This window comes from Chaetodon auriga, chromosome 14 (genome assembly GCF_051107435.1).
Source record: "Chaetodon auriga isolate fChaAug3 chromosome 14, fChaAug3.hap1, whole genome shotgun sequence".
Classification (NCBI taxonomy): Eukaryota; Metazoa; Chordata; class Actinopteri; order Chaetodontiformes; family Chaetodontidae; genus Chaetodon; species Chaetodon auriga.
Genome location: NC_135087.1, coordinates 875,305 through 892,472, shown reverse-complemented (window position 1 = coordinate 892,472; position 17,168 = coordinate 875,305). Strand labels below are relative to the sequence as shown.

General features: G+C 49.9%; 1 protein-coding gene across 1 annotated transcript in view; it reads right to left on the bottom strand.

Moving 5' to 3' along the window:
• The window catches only part of sptbn5 (spectrin, beta, non-erythrocytic 5), a 33,234-nt gene that overhangs the window by 8,290 nt on the left and 7,776 nt on the right, over positions 1-17,168 (bottom strand). The window contains exons 19-66 of the mRNA XM_076749147.1: positions 16,994-17,069; positions 16,671-16,882; positions 16,325-16,574; positions 16,091-16,230; positions 15,577-15,676; positions 15,136-15,306; positions 14,861-15,025; positions 14,625-14,714; positions 14,340-14,476; positions 13,292-13,478; positions 13,017-13,126; positions 12,817-12,907; positions 12,425-12,541; positions 12,068-12,225; positions 11,800-11,932; positions 11,368-11,513; positions 10,719-10,833; positions 10,518-10,628; positions 10,077-10,256; positions 9,798-10,001; positions 9,564-9,713; positions 9,377-9,481; positions 8,654-8,842; positions 8,313-8,468; positions 7,901-8,092; positions 7,627-7,722; positions 7,305-7,426; positions 7,118-7,232; positions 6,908-7,021; positions 6,505-6,626; positions 6,227-6,389; positions 5,943-6,131; positions 5,658-5,735; positions 5,328-5,500; positions 5,127-5,217; positions 4,624-4,770; positions 4,380-4,517; positions 4,061-4,228; positions 3,865-3,953; positions 3,390-3,576; positions 3,112-3,180; positions 2,473-2,616; positions 2,133-2,329; positions 1,809-2,013; positions 1,264-1,443; positions 1,035-1,184; positions 447-664; positions 67-256 (exon numbers count right to left, since the gene is read on the bottom strand). Coding sequence (XP_076605262.1) covers positions 67-256; positions 447-664; positions 1,035-1,184; positions 1,264-1,443; positions 1,809-2,013; positions 2,133-2,329; positions 2,473-2,616; positions 3,112-3,180; positions 3,390-3,576; positions 3,865-3,953; positions 4,061-4,228; positions 4,380-4,517; positions 4,624-4,770; positions 5,127-5,217; positions 5,328-5,500; positions 5,658-5,735; positions 5,943-6,131; positions 6,227-6,389; positions 6,505-6,626; positions 6,908-7,021; positions 7,118-7,232; positions 7,305-7,426; positions 7,627-7,722; positions 7,901-8,092; positions 8,313-8,468; positions 8,654-8,842; positions 9,377-9,481; positions 9,564-9,713; positions 9,798-10,001; positions 10,077-10,256; positions 10,518-10,628; positions 10,719-10,833; positions 11,368-11,513; positions 11,800-11,932; positions 12,068-12,225; positions 12,425-12,541; positions 12,817-12,907; positions 13,017-13,126; positions 13,292-13,478; positions 14,340-14,476; positions 14,625-14,714; positions 14,861-15,025; positions 15,136-15,306; positions 15,577-15,676; positions 16,091-16,230; positions 16,325-16,574; positions 16,671-16,882; positions 16,994-17,069 — 7,030 coding nt within the window. The remainder of the gene's footprint in view (positions 1-66; positions 257-446; positions 665-1,034; positions 1,185-1,263; positions 1,444-1,808; positions 2,014-2,132; positions 2,330-2,472; positions 2,617-3,111; positions 3,181-3,389; positions 3,577-3,864; positions 3,954-4,060; positions 4,229-4,379; positions 4,518-4,623; positions 4,771-5,126; positions 5,218-5,327; positions 5,501-5,657; positions 5,736-5,942; positions 6,132-6,226; positions 6,390-6,504; positions 6,627-6,907; positions 7,022-7,117; positions 7,233-7,304; positions 7,427-7,626; positions 7,723-7,900; positions 8,093-8,312; positions 8,469-8,653; positions 8,843-9,376; positions 9,482-9,563; positions 9,714-9,797; positions 10,002-10,076; positions 10,257-10,517; positions 10,629-10,718; positions 10,834-11,367; positions 11,514-11,799; positions 11,933-12,067; positions 12,226-12,424; positions 12,542-12,816; positions 12,908-13,016; positions 13,127-13,291; positions 13,479-14,339; positions 14,477-14,624; positions 14,715-14,860; positions 15,026-15,135; positions 15,307-15,576; positions 15,677-16,090; positions 16,231-16,324; positions 16,575-16,670; positions 16,883-16,993; positions 17,070-17,168) is intronic.

Genomic DNA, 17,168 nt, shown 5'->3' with positions numbered 1-17,168 from the left:
ATGATTGGCAGATGTTAGCAGACGTTCCTCTTTGAGAACGTTGGACTTCAGACCTTCAGGTTTCACCTCTTGGGACATGAAGCTTCCCTCCTCGATCAGGCGCCTCCCTTCCTCCTTCACGGCCTGTGATTTGCTGAGCTGTCGGTCAATCTGGACGCGGTACTCTTCGTGCTTTTTAATGAACTGCTCCAGGTCGGTTCCCTCAACGCTCAGCACCTCCCCTTGTACCAGAGACAGCATCTCCCTCAGCCAGGCCCTGAGACACAAGACGGACGTCCAGTTTGATGAAGACAGACCGTCTCTGCTTCATTTTGATCTTACGAATACTGTGTCTGCTGTTCCACAGAATCCCCACTGAGCTCCAGCTAATAAGCCAACAGCTGCAGCCACAGAGAAATCACTGGTGAATCAATGTGAAGAGGACACTGAGGACACAGAGAACCTACATGAGCTCAGTCCAGTGGGACAAGTATCTCTGCATGTCTTCATCCTGGCTCAGTCTGGCACGGCGCTGGGAGGCCTTGTCGCGGATGCTGGTCCAGCAGGCCTCCAGCTCCTCCAGCCTCTGAGTCACAGCGGCTCGGGCCTGAGGCTGCCGTCTGCTCAGAGCCCGGCCCTCCTCTCGGTTCCTGGTCACCTCCTCGGAGATCAGAACCAGGTCCCTCTGATGGTGGACATCAACATAAGGCAGGTAAACTGCTGATGTACAGACGAGCCTGTGGCTCATTCAACCAAACTGAAGGTACGAATCATTGCTGTGACTCACTGAATCATGAGCTCTTTGCACTCTGAGAAGATACTGCACTTTAGTACAATTTAAGGTACTTGTACTTGGGTATTTTCTTCTTGTGGTACTTCATACTTCTGCTCCACAACATCTCAAAGGGAATTATTGTACTTTTACTTCTGACACCTGCCATTTAATTTTTAATTTAACTACCCAACAGTTTGTACAAGTGCAGCTGGAACAATCAGTTCCAGTTCACAGACCCCTCCGGGAAAGGGTCCTTCCTGCCCGCTGGCTGGTTTCCTACCTCCAGCGCTTCGTGTTGTCTCAGCAGGGTCTGGATGGAGTTCAGGTCCTGGTCTTCTGAGTCCAGCACGGCCCCTTTCTCAGCCATCCAGCCCTTCAGCTCGTCCACGTTGTGATGAAACTGGTGAACCTCTCTCGCTGCCTGCAGACTCTGGAGGACAGGGGACAGACGGTCACCCTCATCAGCTCTCACTTGGGGTTCAGATATCTGAGCGTGTCCTGTGTTGTACCTGTTCTCTGGTCCTGATGCTGCTGTTGACGTCGTCCCACAGTCTGCTGAGGGCGTCGTCCCTCCTCCGGGCCTGCCTGTCCTGCTGCAGCCCTCTGCCCAGCTGCTGCACCGAGGTCAGCCGGCTCCGACCCAGACCGGACACCTCCGACACCAGAACCTCCAACTTCTTCTGAAGGACCTGCAGAGGGAGGGAGGACAAGGGTGGAGCAGGAAGATGAGGAGGTGCTGTTCCTACAGTTGAACATTCGAGTGTCACTGTGCAGAATGACGGACATGCAGAGTTTGACACTAAAAGTTGTTTTCAGATTCGTCTGCTGAAAGAAGAAACTTCCTCTGAGCTCACTGAAAATCCACTTTTAAAGAACACGATCTGTGACATCACTTGAAACACGTCTGGAGGGGATCTGTAAACTACAGACTAGCAGCTAGCTTCCAACGCACAAAGAAACCTCTGATGCAGCATTTAGACGATGGCAGGACACTCACAGGTCTCGACATCACAGTTATTACTTTGGCTCTTCGGCTTGTACTCGTGTGACTCACCTCTACGTCCTCCAGATCTTGTCCACAGTCTTTGGACTCCGCTGCAGCCTTCTTGGAGGTCAGCCATGTTTGTAGTTCTTCAGCTTCTCTGTCAAACACGTAGAGGCGGAGCTGGTCTTCCAGAGCGGCGCGGCGGGCGGAGGAGAGTCGGAGGAGCATCTCAAAGCGTTCCAGGACATCAGGGAGAGACTCAGTGACCAGGCGGCTGAGACAGACAGAAAGACTTTACTTTCAAGTAAAGCGTTCTTCGTCCTCACGTAGACCCCTGAAGCCTCCTGAGTCTACAGGTGTTTGTACAGATCACCATGTCGTGTGACTGTCTACCTGCTGGGATGCCTGAGGTGCTGCAGCGAGGCTCCACGCTCCTGCAGCTCCTCCACCGTCCTCCTCTGGTTCTCCAGCTCCACGTCCACAGAGTCCAGCCTCCTCAGCAGAGCCTCCGTCGCCTCCTCGCTCCTCCCACAGTCCCGAGAATCCAAAGCTGCCTGCTGCTCCTCCAACCACAGCTCCAGCTCAGACACCTCCCCACACACACAGACACACACACACACACACACAGACACACACACACACACACACACACACACACACACACACACAAATGAACTGAGCCACACTACAACACACAGTTTGTTGGTTTGTATACTAGTTTTAATGAACTTACTTCAGTGAGGAAGGTGTGGATGCTGAGAGCCTCCTGCAGGAGTTTCCCCCTCTTCTCCGCCTCCATCATCAGCTCCTCCTGGAGACCTTTCAACTCCTCCAGACGCTCCCGTATGTCATGAGAAGCAAAGTGAGAACCTCTGACCTGCGAGGGTCAACATGATGTAGTCATAAAGAGATTAAATGTCAGTGGAGGTGGAGCTCATTTCAACTCAAACTAATGATTCTTTTCATTCTGGATCAATCTGCTGATCATTTCCTCCATTGATCAATCGATCATTTGCTTTGGAAACATTGTGAAAATAGTGAGAAGTGTGGTCACAATGAGCCCAAAGTGACACCTTCATCATGTTTGTTTGGTCCAAACAGTCCAAAGCTCCACGTGATTCCAAACACATTCAGATCATTGAGATCATTGAGAGGAAAAGCAGCAAATCAAACACGTGAGAAGATCAAACATCAAAGATTCCACAGCAGAGATCAATGAAACCTTAATTTTTGAGATGTCGTGGAGTAAAAACAGAAAACGACATGAAAAAGCTCAAATGAAGTACAAGTATCTCAAATTTGTACAATACTTGAGTAAATGTACTTTGTTACATTCCACCATCGGTTTTAGTAATGAGTGACGTCTCCTCACCAGACTGTGCCCCGCCTCCTGAACTGCCTGGACCAATGGAGCACGACTTGAGATCTCCTGCATCACAGCCTGAAACCAAAAGTTATTTTCATGTCGAACACACAGAAAAACCAGCACAGAGTTCCCTGAACGACTCCACGAGCTCTCAAACGCAGAGTGTGGGAACAGCGAGTGAGCTCATGCTTCACATCACTCAGGAAATGTTGCTTGTTGTCACTTTGAGGTTATTTAAGGATCTTTTTCTCATCCGTGTGCCTGATCAGTGAATCTGTGAGCACCTGGTGTTTGTGGAGCAGCTGCTGGGTGCTGCTCAGGGAGCTCCCCCAGTCTTCAGTAGCGATGGAGGGCAGTCTGTCGCTCAGCCAGGCCGCCTCCTCCTCCAGGTCTCTGTAGAACTGAAACAGAACCTGCCAGGCCTCCAGGGCTTCCCTCCGACTCTGCAGGGGCTCCGACAGGCTGTTGTAGCTGCCAGAGGAGAGAACATCAGACGTTAACACAGAGCCGGAGTGTAAGCGTTGTATTTACAGAGGAGAGCAATGATACAGGATGACAGGGTCGAAACGTGTCTGCTGTCTTTGAGTGAAACTGTGCTCCTGTGGATGGAACCCTTGACCAAAGGACATGGAGAACATGCAGAGGTAGATTTGTGAAATAAATCTTGCAGAGTGATTATCGCGATTATCTACGCCCTGCTGAATGTTTCTCATTAACACCACAGCCAGCGTCCTCGCTGTTCACAGAAACTCGTCAGACCTGTTGATGGTGTGAGCCACTCTGATCTGGATCTCCTCAGCCAGGAAGTTTCCCTGCGAGTGGAAGCTCGTCGCCGTTTCCACCAGACCCTGTTCAACGAAACATGATATTTCAGTCCAGCAGCTGGAGATTCAGACCTCCGGACACTTCGTCCTTCTTGCCGCAGCAGCGGTGAAGCAGTCAGCGGACGCTTTACCTGGATTCTGTCTCGGTGTCCCTCCACTTCCTCCTCCAGACCCTGCAGAGCCTTCAGCAGCCTGTTGACGGACGGCAGGTCACTTCCACAGTCCTCATTGACCAGCTCCCTCTCCACTGACTCCACCCACTGCTCCATGTCATCCAATGAGCGCTGGAACTGCAGCGCCTGAACAAAAACACACCGCTGAACGTATGAATGTTGTCAGGGACATGGTTTCACTTTTTGACACTGTGTGTGTGTGTGTGTGTGTGTCTGTCTGTCTGTCTGTTTCTGTGTGTGTGTGTGCCTGTGCGTGTGTGTGTGTGTGTGCGCGTACCTGGTAGGCCTCCTGCAGTCTGGTTTTCTTCTCCTTACAGTTGTGGATCAGAGCGTCCCAGCTGTCACTCAGCTCTCTGAGTCGAGGTCGAACCTTCGCTTCAGCTGACTGAGACTCGGCCATCAGCTTCTCTCCTTCCTGCACAGAGATGTGACATCACCCCTCAGGTCAAACGCACTTCCTGTCTGCTCTCACACTCACACACACATTCAAACTCACACAGACCCACACACACAGACTCCACCTTGGCGACTGTGTCCACTCTGTAGCGGTTAGCGAGGATCTCCACCTCAAAGCTCTGATGTTTCAGCACTTTGGCCTGAAGGTTGGTTGGTTCCCTCCAGCTCTCATCCAACGCCACGGCGTTACGTTCGTTCAGCCACACAGTCAACTGGAAAACACACACATTTACTACACAACTTGCATCAGCATAATGATAAATCTAACATCTCAAACATTTTTAACTACAGAAACATCAAACTAAAGTCCTGCTGACACACAGTAAAGGTGAGTTAGCAGTTATAAGCTACTTTACTCCACAGGTCACTTTGCTCCAAAGACGCTCTTTCTAATCTGATATCTGTGGTGGTTTCAGGTCACATGACCTCCTCATAAGCATGGACGTGTTCTCAGATTTATTGCAGACTGTGTGAACCAATCACGACAGAGACAGCAGAGCTAGCATAGCCTGCAACAGCAATTGGAAGAGTTTAGTCCAGTACAGCCTAGTGTAGTCCAGTCCAGTACCTCGTAGCTGCTGGACAAGAACTGCTGCAGCTGCAGTGATCGATCCAGAGCTTTGTGACGAGATCTGCTCTGCTGCTGCACCTGGCTCAGCCTACAGACAGGTGATCAGACAGACAGACAGGTGATCAGAAGCATGTCCTTTGAAGCGTTTTGTAAGTGATAAGAACAGGGGTCTGATGATGTCAGTGATGATGTCAGCACCTGGCAGCGAGCGCGCTGCTCTTGGCTCTGACGTTGTCGGAGTCGTAGTGCTTTTGTTGGATCATCTTCTGGGCCAGTTTCTCCACCTCATCCAGCTGGTCCACCTGAGCCTCCAGAGCCTCCTCAAACTGAACCTGCTTCCTCTGCAGAGCCTCCACCTCCGTCACTGAGTTCTGCACCGTCACAAGAGAACAGGCTGGTGCTCAGCTGAGATTCATGCAGACTGCTAGAATATCCCCAACACAGCTCAGCCAGTTTGCAGAATTGAGAATTTGCACAAATTTTAAATTTCTCCACATCAGTAGCCTAATGCAGACAGGTGCTCCTTACCCCGAGGTCCTGATTGGACAAGAGGGCCTCCTTGTTGCTGAGCCAGCTCTCACACTGCTCTACAGAGGCCAGGAAGACCTGCAGGACGGAGAGCTTGGTTGACTTGGTGTTATGAATGTGAGTATGATGCTTAATGTAACTGCAGGTCTGATCAAAGCTAACAGGTCAGTTCACTGTGGCTCTGCACTGTAAATCATGCACAGTGCAGAAGAAATGCAGATTCAAATTTATATTCAAATGTATTCGACACCGTCTTTCCCTCTAAAGGTAACCGGAGATCATCACCTGCAGGGTTCGGGCCTGCTCCAGGGTCGTGTTTCGATTCAGCCAGACCCGATCCAGTCCGGATTTGGCTTCCTCCAGCTGGTTCAGGGCCTTCTGGATCTCTGCCTTTGAACTGTGACCCGACCGGATCAGACCCAGACCAAAGTCTCGAACAGAATCGATGCGCTCGGCACGGGCGTCGATCTCCTTCTGCACCAACAGCAAAGATCCGTTTCTGATCTACTGTATTAACCGAGTCAAGTAGAAGTACTCCAGCACACAGAGCCGGTACTCTGAACTCTTACCTTCCAGTCCTGATGCTCAACGATGAGCCGCTCGGCCTCGGATCTGGTCTTAGGAAGGCCTTGCTCTGCCATCTCACTGCTCTGTTTAACACTCCACTCCAGCAGGACGCGCTGATTGGCTTTGAACAGCTGCAGCTGGTGTGCCTCGTGCAGCTTCTCCTTCCTAAACGTTTCAATGAGCTCCAATCATCTATTTCATGTCTTAATAAGTTTTAGAAGGTCAAAGATTTTAGCTGTTACTGATTATTTTTCTGCTGATAAAGTAAAATCTCCCTCACCTGAGATCCACCTCCTCGTCCAGAGTCTTCAGAGCTTTCTGGACCTCCTTCTGTTTGTCCTTCAGCTTGTCAATCATCACCGGTCGAGCCTTCAGGCGATACGAGACCTCCTTCTCCAGGGCCTGAGCAGATGAGAGAGGGAGGCTCGTCCATGACTACCAGCTCTACGTCTCCGTCCATGCTACACTGAGCACTGGTCAATCAGCCTCTGCGGTGTCCCCTCACATCAATCCTACTGCTGCATGTGTTAAATATGGTGGGACAGAGACTTCTAGAGGAATTTGACGGCGTAGACTCACTTTGAACAAGATTACGTTCCTGAAGTTCAGTTAATCTCCAGGGTCTAGGACCACAACGGTTCCTGAAAAGTCTTGTGGATGTTGAAACAAGCTCTCAGACTCACCTTTGATCTCTCCTGGATGACCCCAGCCTCTCTCTCTGTTTCCTCATGGCGTCTGATCAGGTTCTCTATGCTGACCACATCAAAACCACAGTCTTGATCCTGCAGCAGCAGCACCTACAGAGACAGAGGACGGACCATGGCAGCATCGTCCCACGTAAGGCTCAGTAGTAGATCTGACGTGGAGCTTGAAGGTAGTATGAGATGACTGACCTTCTCGTTGGCTCTGTCTCGAACCTCCTCCAGCTCTCTGATGAGCGCGTGGACCACCAGCGCCCCCTCCAGCTTCTTCTTGTAATTGTTCAGATCTCCATGAAACTTATTCCACCTGGATGAGACAAACATTTAGTGTAAAACCGAGGTGAGAGTCCACAGACGTGAGATGAAGAGTGAGTGTTACCTGTCATTGAGCTGCTGTCTCCTCTGTCTAACAGTGACCAGATCATCAGCACCTCGTCTCTTCTCCAGTTTGGCTGCAAGTCTGTTGACGGCTGTGATGTGAGCGTCATCCACCGTCACATCCTGCAGATTAAATGTACCCTCGGTGTATTTATACTGCAGTGATGTACGGCATCCAACTCTACTGTCCTACTCTCTCAAGCTAACTAATGAACACGGAAGGGCTCAGTCAGGTAGACGTAAACATGAGCTGATCGACACACGTGGGACTCAAACACGTCTCATTATAGGACAAACACAAGGCCACCACACTGCTTCCTCACCCCGTCTACGCTTCCTCTGAACTCGTTGAGTTTCTTCAGCAGCTGAACTCCATGTTCATAATCCTTCCCAACATCTCCGACATTGATCATCACCTCCTGCAACACAGACGGGTCAGAGACAGACAGTATACACTGTAGACACACTGGAGACACACTGGAGACACACTGGAGACACACTGCAGATACACTGGAGACACACCGCAGATACACCGTAAACCCTGTAGACACATGGCAGACACACTGGAGACACACCACCCATCTCTCCATCTCCTACCTTGTGTCTGATCCAGGCCTCCACCTCTTCGACTTTCTGCAGGAACTCCAGGAAGTCTCTGTTATCTTCCAGAGCTTTCCCTCGGGTGGCCATGGCCTTCTTCAGCTCCTCCCAGTGGAGTTCCAGGGTGGCTGCACTCCTCTTCACCTCCTTGGACCTCGGGTGGTGGAAGGAGACCAGCTCCTGCCCGGCCTGGAGGCACAGGACAAGAAGACAGTCTGTACCACGACATTTGAGATGCTTCGTTTGATGAGCTTCGGTGAATCTGACCTCTTGCTTCACGCCTCGTTGGTGTATGAGCATATTAGCATCAACATAAACCTCAAAGTGTTTTCCGTGTGTCGCCTGACGTCTTTATGTCTCATGTGATTCCTTCATTCCTCGTCTATCCATGTCTCATGTCTCATCTTACCAGCAGTACAGATCTGATGATCTTGCTGTGAGCCAGGATCTCGGCCTCAAACACCTGATGTTTCTGGAGAAGCTTCATCTTGGCCTGCAGGTCGCTCAGGTCGGTTTTTCCGTCATCCGCCATCTTCTGCATCCGCTCAGACACCCACGCCTCAGCCTGACAGACAGACAGACAGGTGATGGCTTAAAACAAGAAACGCCTTCACGGAGGAAGCTTCTCAGACTGAAACAGACGTAAAGCTGCTGTTCTTCAGCATCATGTTTTACTCATTTAAAGACAAAAACTAAAAACGTTCTTGACAACATTGTCACACAGATGGAAAATCTCTGGTTAGTCGTCACCTCATCAACATCCCGGTTGAAGATGCACAGCATCCTGGACAGTTCCAGCTCCTCCCTGCGTTTGACGGACAGGTCTTTGATCCTATCACGCCGCTGGAGGAGGGCCTTGAGTTTGGTTTGGACCCGTCCGCTCTTCTCTCGGCTCAGCTGCTTCTTCAGCTGTTCGGCCAGCTCCTTCAGAGACGACAGCTGCACCGAACAGACGGAGGGAAGGTGTGAACCAACACAGCAGCACCTCGCCTCAAAGGTCAAAGGTCATGATGTCGGCCTAAAGCTAGGCTGGTCAACAAAGAGCTGACCTAAAGACAACAAGTCTAGACCCCCTCCAGGGTCTTCTAGAGGGTCATGTCAGCCGACATGGACCCTGTTTCAGAGGAGAAGTTGAATTTTGAAAACTACACATATAACGACAATAAGCAGAAGCTACAAACTCAGAGAAAAACACCAACAAAATGTACATTAAAATCACTTCTTCAATTCATCACCTATCCATAAAAGTGTCCAAATTATCAGAGATTTCAAAATAGTTAAAGTCCAAACCATTTGACAGCACCACCTTTGACTCTGGGATTTTAGATTGACCATCTTTTACTATTTTTTGACAAATCTGAGATTAACGGATGAACTGATGAAATGAAAAAATGTCCTGATGATGAAAGTGATGGTCAGCTGCAGGCTGACTCGCAGCGCAGTGACAGAGATGAACGCTGAAGCAGAGCAGACCTTGTCCTCCTGCGAGCTGAGCAGCTTCTCGAAAGCTTCGTGGCGTTTGATCAAACCCTCCGTCTCGTCGACGGTGTTTCCCAAAGTGCTGCTCTGCAGAAGAATCTGTGGAGATTTCACAGCTAATCACACACTGAACGTGATGTTTCTCAGTTCCTCTGCTGCACAAACAAAGAACGGTTCGCACCTCCTGTGAGCTGGAGGTTTTGTCCATGCTGTTAACGTCTCTGTAGAACACCTGCTCCAGGTGAACCGTTTCTAACCAGCTTTGTTTCTTGCTCCACTGCTCCTCCAGTTTGTCTCGCTCCGCCTGCAAGGCCCTCAGCTTCTCCAACACCTGGAAGAAGCGCAAAGAGACACAGTGAAACACCTCTGACTCCAGACTGCACCAGTAACTCAACACCTTACGGCTCCTCCTCACCTCCTTCCTGTTGGCCCTGTCCTGCATCTGCAGCTCCTCTCCCATGTCCAGAGCCTGTCGGTACGTCTCCTGTCTGGCTTCCATGTCGGCCCACAGCTGCCGGTGCTGGGCCAGCTGGAGGTCGGCGGTCGCCACGTCGCTGATGCTCTCCTCGGCAGTCATCGCACCAATAAGCTGGCTGCACCACAGGGAGTAATCCTGCACCTGGAGAGCGCAAAGACACATGGGTAAGACCTGATTGATGTTTAATAATTCATTCGTCCGTCTGTCTGTCCTCACCGTGTTCAGGAACAGGTATCTCTGGCACGCCAGCTTTAGCTCCTCCTGCCTTTGCTCTGCGTGGCGTCGAAGCTCCTCCCACCGCTCCACCACTTCCTGCTGCGCCTCCTCCAGGCGGAGCTTCAGCTGAGGCCTGCAGACATCCAGGATGGAGTCGACGGCATCCAGCTGTTCCTGCAACTGCAACACACAAAAATGCATCACCACCAACGAAAGTGAGCGATCGACCACAAGCATCTTCACAGGACGCAGGCTGAGAGTCTGAAGGCTGAGTGGAGGAAACTGCTCTGCTCTGATCATTTTCAACTTCACAATAAAAGCTCAGTGAACTGTTTTGACATGGTCTGTATCAGTCTGTTCCTTTTTTAGGCCTTTGGTTTATGTCAATACACAATAAAATCACAAGAACAGCACAGTTTTCTTCTCAAAACGTCCTCCTACCTGCTGCTCCATGACGGCCAGCTCGTGCAGCAGAGCTTCATGTCTGCTCAGCTGTGACACCACTCCTCGCAAATCCTTCGCCCCGTCATCAGGGATGCTCTTCAGTCGCTCCTACGGAGGGAGAGGAGAGAGATTGGAGGGTTTGACCTCAGCGTGTTGTTACAGTATCGATGGACGGATGTGATGCAGCAGATTGTGCACCTGGATGAGAATCAGCGCGTCACTCAGGTCTCGGTACAAGCGGTGACATTCCTCGGCTCTCTGCAGCTGAGCCTGACGCTCCCTGGCTACGCCCTTCAAATCCTCCCAGCATGCACTGCAAACGATGTCAGAGAAAGAAGATAGGGCGGGAGATGAATGAAATGTGGGAGACAGGAGTAACTCACTAATTACACATGGAGTATAAATGTATTGAAGTTGTATGTAAATGTCTCTAAACATGCAACATTTGAAGACGGCAGCCTGATTGGTTCATACACACCTAAATAAAAAGTTTTTCTACACATATAGTTTTTCACCATATAGGAAAATGATCTGAAAACATGAACGTAAAGCTGTCAGCAAGGAAACAACATTTTCAAATTGCTCTGCATGCGTGTGTGACGTGAGTCTGACTGTTGATCAGGATGTCTGCTTCACTCTGTCTGTCCGCCCGTCTGTCTGTCTGTCTGTCTGCCTCTCTGTCTGTCTGTCTGTCTCTCTGTCTGTCTGTCTGTCTGTCTGTCTGCCTCTCTGTCTGTCTCTCTGTCTGTCTGTCTGTCTGTCTCTCTGTCTCTCTGTCTGTCTGTCTGTCTGTCTGTCTGTCTGTCTGTCTGTCCGCCCGTCTGTCCGCCCGTCTGTCTGTGGGTACCTGAGCTCCTGCAGAGTCTCTCTGATTTCGGAGCTCTGTGGATGTTTGCTGCCGATCAGTCCGGCAGCCAGATCGCTGCAGCTCTGCAGCCTCTCCTCTCCGACCTCCAGCTGCTTCAGGAAACCTTCAAACTTCCCCCGAAGCAACTGAAACGTCCATCACACACAGAAACTCTTCACAGTGAACTTTACTGTGGAAATAATCCTTAAATATCCTTAAACGTGGTTATTAAAGATGACTGACTGTGTATGTAGTGAGAGGAAGAACTGATGTGAAAGAAAGAAACTTTCTGGAAGACAAACTCTGAGACAGACACTTTTCAAACATGCCTGACATTTTCGACTGTCATTTATCAGCAGACACACATAATGAGGCAGAGTCAGGCAGTGAGATCAGCCTGTGTGACTGATCTGAGCGCAGAGCAGACGATACCTGAACGTGTTGGTAGTCGTTGCCCAGATCCTGAGACTCTGCGGTCTGTCTCTGCTGGTTCATCCAGTCCTCCAACTCTGAGGACTCTCGCCTGAACTCGTGTAGATGGAGGACTTCCTTTAACCTCTGACCCCTGACAGGAGACACACAGGCACACAGACAGGTGAATCCAGAGGACAACACTGGGGCAGCAGACACGGATGGCTTCTGAGAGCGTTGTCTGTGTTAGAGTCTGCAGACGGACCTAACAGCAGTATGAGTATCTGACCTGAGAGCAGCCTGGTGCTGCAGCTGCTGGTTCAGACTGCTGAGGCGACTGTAGGGCCTGCTGAGCTCCTCCAGGCTGAAGTTCTGAACAGCCTGCTCCACCTGGTCTCCTAGCTGCTCCACCTCCACCTCCAGCACATCCAACAGGCCCTCCACCACCTACAGTGAGGGAATCATCAGGATACTGTTCAGAGACACAACATTTTCCCATCATACACTCTGTGAGTTCAATAGTTGAAACGGATATTCACAAACAGTGGACATATTTTGGAAAATAAGATCTCGGAGTTCCACAGGGAACCATCTGAGGCCCCTTCTGTTTCGGTTAAAAACAGACCTGTAGGGGTGAGCGCTGTACCTGGTGTTTGGTGACGAGACTCTGCGTGGCCAGCTGGTCTTTGCCGTAATCTTCAGTGTTCACCAGACTGAGAGCCTCGGTCAGCCTGGACTCCAGCTCTGAGCAGTCCAACAGCAGCTGGTTCACATTCAGAGGACATGCAGCACAAAACAAACAGTTTGTCACATTTACACTTGCAGCAGACCAGTTCAACCATTCTGTGTCAGCTGGTGAGGGACCTGCAGTACGACCTGTCGTGTTATGAAGGGAACTTCGTGGGGGGGGTCTAATGTCCAGACTACATGATATTACTGTCTCATGTAGTCTGAAGTTGGCATTCACTCTGCTGCACCAGTGTTTTTAAAACCTTCTTCTTCCATTTCGACAATAACCACACTTCTCTGCCTGCTCACCTGTTCTCTGGTGATGACCTTGCTCAGGTGAGCCGTTCTCCTGTTGCAGGCCTCCTCTAGCTCCTCCCACTCTGCACTCAGGTGGCTGCACCTGCAGAAAAACAGTCACACACAGTCATTTATCAAGGAGAAGAAGAAATTCTAGCCAGAAACACAAAAGAAAACTACACATTCATTCTTGAAGACAGACGAAAGGGCACCTCTGGAGCACTTCCTCTCCTTCTGATTTGCTGGATGTAGCCAGGCTCCGCCCCTTCTCCAGGACGTGGTTCAGGTGTTTTCGGTGGACAGTCACTTCCGCCTGCAACTCCTGTGTAAACACACACACGCCTGGCATTAGCAAACAGTTATAGCTGCTATTCTGATTTATAGAGGTTAAGATGAACCTTAAGACGCCATGAGGCTCCATTTTGAGCTGTTTAGATGAACAAAAGGGAGAAAAGTTGACAGCAATAAACTGTCATCCAGCTGGTACCTTGTGTTTCTGCATGAGGATGATGGCTCCAGCCAGAGACTTGTCATATCCTGTAGATCCAGAGGCAGGAACGTGTTCAGAGATCCAGCTGAGCTCCAGATCCACGTCGTGATAAAACCCAAACAGCAGCACCGACGCCTCCAGCTGAGCTCGACGCTGGTCCAGAGGCTTCTGGAGAGACTTGAACCTGCAGCACAAAGCTCATCAAATCAACATCGTCCGCTTCAGGTCCCGCTACACCTGAGATAAATCATCTGAAATCAGAAAAACTGAACATCATATCACACATGTATGAGGACAAGGATGAAGAAGATTCTGTTAAAATAAAGTAAAATTGGCACTCTCTGTAGAATAATTACAACTGGAACCAAGTCGTAATATATGCAAATAATAATTCCACTGAAGACAATTCAACATCAGCTGAGCCACATTTTTTTGTTCCAAAACGTTTGAAAAACTGAGGTTAGACCCTAATTTCTTATTGTTGTATGCTCGATCAGCTGTTCCAGATTTTGAACAAAACTAAGAGATTGCAGCCTTGCTAGCATCTGTGCTAAACCAAGTGTACTCATTACTATGTTCAACAGCTCTGTTTAGCATGCTAATTAGCACTAAACACAAACTACAGCTGATGATGAAGCCACACTGTGTGTGTCTGACTGAAGAAATTATGTTTAGGGAATCAACGTTGGTGCACTGCTGCTGTTAGCCTGCTAGCCACATTAGCTTCAGCAGCTTCTGCTTCCCACTGTCTGATGTTGGACTTAGATGAAAAGTCAGAGGATCATCAAAGTTGGAATGTCCAAACCAATAAATGTCAACTTTAGGGTGGCGGCAGAGAAACAGTCAGATGACATCAGCATTCATCCTCTGGGGACTCTGACTGCCCGTACAACATTTCAACAATCCATCCAACAGTTGTCTAGGTGTGTGGGTTTGGACCAAAGTGGTGGACTGAGCCACCCCTCGAGCTAGCACGGCTAAAAACAGTCTCAGTAAAGTGCTGATTTAACTGTCCCTGAACCTGCAGAGCGTGGAGTCCACTCACAGAGCGAGGTAAGTGTCGGTCTCCTGGAGGATCCTCTGAGAGTCAAAGTGATTGGAGGCGAGGTGTTTGGCCCTGCTGACGATGGAGTTGATCTTCTCCGCCAGCTCCTTGGCCTCCTGCTCCAGCTGCTGGTGCTCCTTCACACAGAAACACAGCAGTGAGTGACCGCTAACAGGCTCCACAGTAACTGCTGTATGTAACTGAACTGGACCGGACCACCATGGACCCCATTCAAATGACCGCCGTCCAATCAGCGTCGGCCTCGTGAGGCCTCAGTGAGCTCACCTTCAGGAGCTGTCGGCTGGAGCGGAGGTCGTGACCTTTGGCAGCGCTGTTCAGCATCCATTGGATGGCCTCAATCTTCAGCTTGGCATCCTGAGGAGGGAGGGATTACTTTTTTTTTAGCGCATACATCAGTCACTCGGTCAGTTTTTGGGTTAATGTATAAACAGCTGAGTCGACGAGTCAGCTGATCCTTCAGTCACTGATTCCCTGTCAGTCTCTCACTCAGTGTTTTTTACCTGCAGCAGCTCCATCAGCTGCTCCTGCTGTCCTGCCTGTCTCAGTTTGTCCCCTCTGTCAGCCATCTTGTCCTGAAGTCTCCTCCAGCCGCTGCTGAGCTGAGCTGACTTCCTCCTGATGCTCTGACTGTTGTAGTGCTCTTCAGCCAGCATCTCCTCCCCCAGCTGAACACATTCACACATGACTTCAGCTGCGTTTGTGGCACGTCATTAAAATGAAGCTGGTTTTTTCTTCACTGTTTCACTGGACTGGGAACCAGTGAGCAGCCCATTACCTGAACCAGCCTGTCCAGCCGGACCTGGTTAGCCTGCATTTCCTTCTCAGTCGCCTCGTGTCTCTTCAGCTTCTGGAGGACGTTGGTGGGGTCGCGGTACGACTCGTCCTCCGCCACCTTGAACTTTTCCTCCATCCACAGCAGCAGCTCGTCTGAATCTCTCTGGAACTCCTGCAGCACCAAACATCAGGGAAACTAAGGACTGATGACTGAACTAACATTAAAATATGAAAAAAACAAAACAAAATAATAATAATAAAATATGAAGTTTTTCTCACAGGGATTACTCTTAAAGAACAAACAGTGTGCTGAGTTATAGCTATTCTGAGTCTTCTATGAGTCAGTGTTGGAGCTAATCTAGAGGCCATCATCAGGACAACAACGGAAAACAGATCAGAGTCTTTACAGGAACAATAACAACAACAAAGATGATAACGATACCTGATATTTCTTTGAGGCCAGCAGCAGACTCCTCCTCCGCCCACTGCCCTCCTTCAGCTTCCTGTTGGCCGTCTGGATGCTCCTGCTCCTCTCCATGATGCTTAAAGATAAACTCAGCATTACACACAAATCACTGCTCGACGTTTTGTTTTTGACACTGTACGGCAGGTATCGTGTTCAGAAAGCTGACGTGATGGAGCTCTACCATCATTTATCGGCTTTCAGCAGTATCATTATCACATGATGATATCTTTTTATAAGATGTGGTAAAACAAGCAAAAACTAGCTAAATGAGTTCTTGAAGGTTTTCTTTCAGACATTAACATCTGGTGTAATGCAGATCATAGAGCATGACTTACTGCAATCTGTTAAATTATGACGTGATTTTACATATTTTGAGTCTTAGGTGAATCCTGCATCGAGAAATCTGATGACACACCAACAGATACTTGTGTTTTTATTCACACGTGTCCCATAACTGAGGGACAAACTCTCGTTTCTGCTGTTCTCTTACTGTTTTGCAGCATAGTGCTGTTGTTTGATGAGCTCTTGGCTGCGTTCAGTGAAATGGTCGACTCGCTGGTCCAAAGCTTTCAGGAGACCTTCCAGTTCCTCTTGTCGGCCCAGCAGACTGTGGACGCTGTCCACCGAGTCCTGCACCAGTAAACACATCATCAGAACACGTCGAACCACTGTCCCAAACATCGAGGTCCAATGATGGAAACGGATCAGAGTGAAGCGTCCTCACCCCGACGTCTTTGACCTTCAGTCGGGCTTTGTGTCCGGACAGCGCCGCCTCGATCCGGTCTCCTTCCTGGTTCAGTCTCTGGAGCTCCACCCCCTGCTCCAAACGCTCCTTCCTACTTTTCCACAGCTTGTCGAGCTCGGACCAATCAGCATTGAGATTATCCAGGGTTTGTTGAATGTCGACATCCCCTGTCTTCCCATTGGACGAGCCCTTCTGAAGAGATTTACCCAACCTCTCCATCTCCTTCAACCTGAGAAACACAAACACAGTTTAAACAAACTGGACTCACATCATTTTCTCCATCGAACAAACACTGAGCCAACGGGGAGAACCCAGCAGTCTTTACCTGCTCCTCTGCTCCTCCATCTCCAGCTGGAGCTCCTGGTGTTGTTCCAGCAGGGCGACGGCGGAGGCCACATCCGTCGCCGTCTCCTCCTGTAGGAGACGCTCCCGGACCGAGCCGGCCCAGCGCTGCAGCTCCTTGGCCTGCTGCTGGAAGCTCTGCAGCCTGCGCGCCTCCTCCAGGAGCCGCTGCCTGTCAGCGGCCTGACGCTTCAGCTGCTCAACAACAGAGCAGGAGAACAGTATGAACGAGCGGCGAGAGTACGATTTCTCCGTCACTGGTGTCACCACTAACGTTCAGGCTGTGATGATGAACTGAACCCAAACCTGATTCAGCAGAGCCTCCAGACCCCGAACCTCCTCTGAGATGGCTGCGCTCTCTGCTGGACTGCAGTCCTGCTTCCTGTGAAACAGGAAATGACATCATTGAGGACTATAAGAGACAGGTAACAGTTAAGAGATCAAACCAGCTGGCCGACGATTCTTCTAAACTTCTACATAA